This window comes from Aristolochia californica, unplaced genomic scaffold, assembly GCF_029961685.1.
Source record: "Aristolochia californica isolate CCGP_79_NKW_82.1479 unplaced genomic scaffold, dmAriCali1.0.hap1 SCAF_11, whole genome shotgun sequence".
NCBI lineage: Eukaryota > Viridiplantae > Streptophyta > Magnoliopsida > Piperales > Aristolochiaceae > Aristolochia > Aristolochia californica.
In genome coordinates, this window is record NW_027181782.1 from 3,559,582 (window position 1) to 3,566,199 (window position 6,618).

Consider the following 6,618-nt stretch of genomic DNA (forward strand, 5'->3'; position numbering starts at 1 on the left):
TGTAACATCATCCCCAAAGTGAAACAAAGAAGAAAGAAACAAACTAAACAAAGAAGGATAAAAAGTATCCTGGTCATCTGAAGCTAAACAAAACAAAAACCCAGAAAGAAAGAAAGGAAGAAAAAGAAAAAAGAGTTAAAATTGGGAATCGCGGCAAATTTTTGATTGAATTGCTGAGAATCTTCAAATTTTCACCAAGGGGTGGGCATGCCGGATGAACTGAGAAGCTCCTCCAACACATCCTCCCCCAAATCTTCCAACTCCACCATATTCTCTAACCTGACGTCCCTCCCCTTGCTCTTCTTACTCAAGGACTTCCGCCTGATGGAGTGGCGCCTCTTGAGCGCCACCACCGGCGAGCAACCTTCCTCCGGGCAGCACACATCTCGCAGCGAGTCCCGCACTCTGTCCACCGGGAAGTTGAGCACAGCCATGGACCCCCGCATGGAGAAGGCTGCTTGGTCATAAGCCAGAGCCGCCGCCTCCGCGCTGTCGAACGTTCCCAACCACACACGGATCCCATGACGAGTCGAATCCCGGATCTCGGCCGCAAATTTCCCCCACGGCCGCCGCCGGACGCCTCTGTAACTCTTCTCCTTCTTCTCCATCTGACAAGCCGTGTGCTGCTCAACCTTGGAGTTCACCTCCTCTTCCTTCACCCGCGTCATCGTGGAGGGCCGGTCCAAGGTCGTCGTCGTCTCGGACGAATCCCCGCCCGTAGCAGCTCCAGCTGCCTGGAAGAGAACGTCGAACAGAATCATATCCTGGGAGTCGTTCTCGTTGAAGGGGAGCTGCAGCTGCTGCTCCGCATTGAAGCAGAACCCCCCCTCTGAGAGAAAAGACTCCGTGGAGCCGTACGACGACGCCGGGGAGAAATCGGAGCTGGACGATCGAAACAGAGGAGAACCCATTACAGAAGGAGGGGGTGACGGAGAATTCCTGAATGGCGTGCTTTAAAGAGTTTGCTGCTGCAGCCACAGATTTCTGCGGGAGTGGGAGAGCGGTCAATCGGTCGTTTGAAAGTGTTTGAATCAGAAAGGGTCCTTTAATACCCGAATCAGAAAGAGGGGATTATTAGGGGATAAAAGCGGTGGGATTAAAATAAAAATAAAAAAAAACCAGGGGATTGCGGAAGATGGGCGAAGGAGGATGTTCTTGGGGATGAGGCGGAAGCACTTATATTTGCACGTGGGTCAATGACGCAAGGCGGCCGGGTCAGGTTGGACATTTCTCGGCGTCACAATTTGACGTCATTTTTTCTTTTCCCTGTCTTTTTCTAGGCTCCACTCTTAAACCACTTTCAAGTATAAAAAACGTGTACAAAAATTATCAATATTTTTAAAAAATCGTATTTATTAATAAATTCAATTAAAATTTTAAATTTTTTATTTTCTATTTAAATATTTTATCATTTTTTATTTATTATTAATTTTTAATATTAATAATTTATTTTAAAATATAATTTAACTAATAAAATTTAATTAATAAAACATAAAAAATTATTAAAACTTTTAAAAATTTTAAAATTAAAATAAAAAAATTAGTTTACGACAGAGGAGCTACGAGTAAGAGCCTCATTTCAAAGACATAAAAGAAAAGAAAAATTTGGCCTAAAATGTCGATTTAGAATCTCTCTTTCTCATTGGTTGATAGAAGAAAATCCAAAGAAGTGACTCTCTATTTTTTAATAATTTTTTAAAAATAAATAAATAAATAGGATTTAGAGCTTAGGGTTTGAATAAACAAAGCATATGAAAGATTAAAAAAAATAGGTTTAAATAGATTATGTTGATTGTGAGCCTTGTTTTGTTGGTCCAAAAACCAATTTCCAATTCTTGACTAGGAATAAAAATGAAGGAAGCTTCGAGGAAGAGTGTGAGTGTCTCATTTGGACCATTACTCTCCCACCCTTCTTTCTCCTCTATTTTGACAATTACCTCATTTCTTCTACACTCATCTTTGAAGAACTCCCTATTTCCACTCCTAGACCCAATTCGGTTTAGGAGATAAGGTTTCTTATTTTCCCTTCAGTTCAGGAGATAAGATATCCATGATTGTATTTATCTTTTTCATTCTAAATTGTATAAATATCACTCTTAATCAATGCAAAGATGTGGTTCAGTTCAACCTTATGGCCTAATCGTTTATCCATAACGTATTGACCCTTACTTCCTAAGAATGCATACTAAGCCTCGACCTATGCCTACGTTTTATTCTTCAACCATGTCGTTTAATCATTTTTCTTAACACTTTTCAATGCGTGACTTTCTCACACGCAACGAAAAGGGAGAGCAAGAATCAAACTTCCTCTCTCGATTGTGTGGGATAAAACTCTTCCTCGGTGATTAGGCGAGGTCGATCCGTATAAAATTAGCCAACCCAGCTCAGTCAATTAAGTTTTTATTCGTTTGATTAATCTTAGATTTGCTTTGTTCATAACCTCTATTAATAACTGTAGCATGAAAAAGGACAAAAGTAGCCCATACTAAAGTCATATTAAGCTTATCTATGTGCCACTCATTTAATATATGACCTAAACTAGGTGGGTGGGTATTTTAGACTATTAAATTGGGATGGTTGCACATATTCTAATACATGATTGCACCTAAGTGTCTCATATAGACTAAATGATAAAAATGTATGTATTATTTTGGTATTGATATCAAACCGGTTTTAAGGCTTGGTCAGATTTTCCTTGAGCAATGATTTCGTTTGGGATAGTTTCCTCCCGGTTTGCATATGCTTATATTGTAGTCATGAAACACAGCTATGACAACGTCACTGAATATGAAAATTATGGAGTCGTAGATGTCACATTATTCCCAACTAAGATGTATTTATCATTTGATATTGACATAAATTAAAAGAAATGCTCAATTTATTTTCCAATTTTAAACTTTAATTTTGATTAATTTTTATTTACATGAAAAATCATTTGGTGTGAAACATGCGAAAACGACTATCTCATCTGTCCGATCCGGCTCACGTGAGTAACCGGACAATTTTGCTCAAAATTTCTCATGAAAAAATCCAATTAATAATTGGTGGAGTGGGGCCACCCGGCGAAGTAATGTAACAATCGGATTGCAACACGTCGCAATATTTGACTGGACGTCCAATTTTGGCAGCTCCCGCGCCGTCGTCAGGAATCCAAATTCCGAGAGAGAAAAACCCAAAAATAACCGCAAATGAGCCGTCATCGTTCTTGCCGGTTGCTTTCTTGAAAGCATGCTGGGACCGCTTTGTGTGGGCCGGGCTCCAGAAATTTTCTCGGTCTTTGACTTGTTCAATGCCGGTCCCAACTTGGGGTAAATTGGTAAATTTGGGTATGGTGAATTCAACTTGAATTGGATTCATTATCTTGGTCTTGTAAAATTTCAATTGACTGCTTTAACCAGTGACCGCTGACTTGACCAATTCAACCCGGCTGCATTATAATACACTAGGGAGATTTTCCACCATCAATTACAAAGAGGTCCTTCCCCATCTTGCCTCTTACCCTCTTCCAAAGTAGTAGATGGGAGGGTGGGATTCCATCTCCCAAGATTAGGGTTGTGTTTGGAACACGGGAAGCGGGGAGAAAAGAAACGATACCCATGGAAAATGAGAGAGAAATATAGTTTCTCTTGTTTGGATATTAGTAGAAAACGAAAAAGAAAAAAAAATAGTAATATTTTAAAATTTCGATGATTAAGATTTTTTCTCGAGTTTTTATTTCTTTTTTGTTTTTCCCAAATTTCATAATTTTGTAGGCAAAATTTATTAACAAACAGAGAAAGTGATTTTTTTTTTATTTCAATGATTCTCTATTGCCAAACAATAGAAAACAACCTTCTTTCCCGTTTTCTCTTCTTTTCTGTGGATTCCAAACATGTAGTAAAAGAAAAGACAAGACAGGGGCAGGGGTCCATGCCCTTGTTGAGCATATCTTCCTTATGGACCAATAAACCTAATGGAGCTGGGTTAAATTGGTTCTGATCATTTGATAGGGTGGGTGATGAGATCACTTGTAATTGCACTCCACATTTCTTCTTAATATATGTCATATGGAACTTATGTGGCTCAATTAAAATATTTATTGGTCACACTTGATGACAAATATTTAATTAAAATATTAAAAACTCTTAAAACCTATAGTCTTACTCTATATCTTTGATAAGTTTTAGACCAAAATTTTATCAGCAAGGAATAACGACCCATCAGTTCAATGAACACAACACAAATTTTACACTTGCCTATTTGGAACCCACAAAAACAAAAAAAAAATCGGAGAAAAAATTATTTTCTGTTGTTTAGCAACAAAGAGTTATCAAGAGAAAACCACTTTCTCTCGTAGTTAATAAATTTTCTCTCACATAATTATGGAATTTGGAGAGAGAAGAAAAGAAATAGAAACTCGAGAGAAATTTTTTAAATATTATTATTTTATTTTATTTTATTTTTCATGTATATCCAAACAAGAGAACTATATTTACTATATTTTTCATAGGCATCCAAACAAGAGAAAACAAAATCTTTTCTTCTATAACGAACTCCCAACGACGGTCCTCCTGAACTATGAACCTGGAACCAGCCATTGCCATCAATTCCATCAAAATATTAAGCAATACAAAGAGGCTACAATTTATATAATATATGCATTCCATCACGTTTGCTTTCAAAATCCATCACTCCGGGACCTCGTCCCGCCCCCCCACCCCCAAAAGGAGAACCAGAGGCCACAACACCTATAAAATATTGATTCCCACGTAATCCTCTCTCCTAATTCCAGTCTAAGTTCCATGTTAAGAACAAGATTTGGACATCTAATCGAGATCTTACTTTTGATCGCTAGTGCTAGCGGAATCCATAAACAGCCAAAATCCGAGAGAAATTATAACACAGGGAACTGTGGCGTGACTGGATAAGAATAAGATCTTGACGGCATCCGACCATTTCTGGTTCGATGCATGAATCTGAGGAAAACGGAACTTTTCTCATCAGTTCTTTCACTTTGTCATCTTCCTGGCTCCTTCAAATTAGAATTCCCACTGTAACTGCACAATGGAGTTGTTTATAGAACCTAACGAGGTGGAATCATCAGGGCCCAAAGGGATGCATGCACTTAAGAGACTGAAGTTGCTGCTGCGCATATGGAAAATGTGTGAACAGACCAGACGAACAATTAAGAGGTTAGAATGTTGGGTTCTTGATTGTTTCTCCATTTTCTTTGATAACGATGTGCTCCATGGATTGTCTGTAGCAACTGTAAGTAGTTTAATCACTTTTCGAACCTTTTGAATCTTAATAACTGAAAGAGTAATACAAACAGGCGGTTGATCCATTCTTTTTCCTTCCGTGTTCATTATTGTAAACGATTAAAGAACACCCACTTTGTTGAACTTCAGTAGTTCCCAATTGGTTCTTTGTTCTTGAACTGTTACTCTCAGTTAGGTAAAACGAAGAAGAAGGAGAAGGAGAAGAAGAAAAAGGGTTATGCAAATTGCAAGGAAGGCTGGGTATAAATAAGAATAGCCGTCCATGTGGTCTTGGTTTCTGTTTTTGGATGAGTCAAATGAAAATTATTAGTTGATTCCGTTCAATCTTCAGGGAGAAAGCAAGTGTTCCAGTAGTTTCTAGGAGGTCAAGATATTCGCGTCAAATTCTTTGAATTGAATCTGAAAAAGTAGAATTTTACTGTTTACAGACTGAAGCTCGAAAGTAGGTTTTAATGGCCGACCTTGTTAGAATTCTTAATGCATGATTTGCAGTGTAATACGTCACTAGAAGTAATATGAAAATAGCAGGTTATGGAAAAGGAGGAGAAATCTTCAGGTAGACATGCTTGGTTTCACATAATTTTGTTTGTTTTATATTATTGGGAATTTTACTAAATTACCCTTTTTAAAAAAATATTAAGATAAATAACCAACTTCCAAAGTTAATATAAAAAATAGCTAACATTTATCGGTTTATTGTACATCTGTATAGTCCAAGATGACATGTCAACCTTGACCGCTTATGTTGTGCTACATCATCACGCTACAACAACAACAAAAGAAATTAACGCCATGTCACTTAACATGTCATCAGATATGTGTACGACATGTCATCATGACATGACATGTTATGAAATGAATCAATACACTGTGCCAGCATTCATTTTTTTCTCCCATTTTTATTTTATTATTGATTTAAGTTATTTTGTAATTTAAAAATAAAATTCCCTATATTATTAATAAATGGTAAACAATAAAGAGGTCAAGTTTATTGAAAACAATGGTGATTCATAGACAACTTTAGGAAGTGAAATCAAGGTATTTGAAGAATGCAAATCTCCAATCTGAATCCGATTCTACACAACCAAATCAAATGGGTAGAATGGTTCCATACCCGTGTTGAAGATGGCAGATTGTTGTCTAGAATAAGCTTTGAATTATGAGAATCACAATTGGAATGGGGAGTTGTGCACTTTGAAAGTGAATTACTTTTTGTGTTATTGTGCGTAATGGAAAATATGGTGAAATTTTTTTTTTTGTGTTAGTGTATAATGGAAAGTACATAAAAATTTTATTAGTAAAATAATCTAATAAATTTAACTTTTATAACATATTTTTATTTAACTTTTCTATTAATAAA

The 6,618-nt window shown here is 36.9% G+C and overlaps 1 protein-coding gene across 1 annotated transcript; it reads right to left on the minus strand.

Annotated features, from left to right (window-relative positions):
• LOC137944160 (ethylene-response factor C3-like) lies at nucleotides 1-979 on the minus strand. The gene has a single exon (XM_068789718.1). It carries the CDS (start codon nucleotides 909-911, stop codon nucleotides 192-194), a length of 720 nt encoding a protein of 239 aa, XP_068645819.1. The 5' UTR covers nucleotides 912-979; the 3' UTR covers nucleotides 1-191.
• Nucleotides 980-6,618: the final 5,639 nt, after the last annotated feature.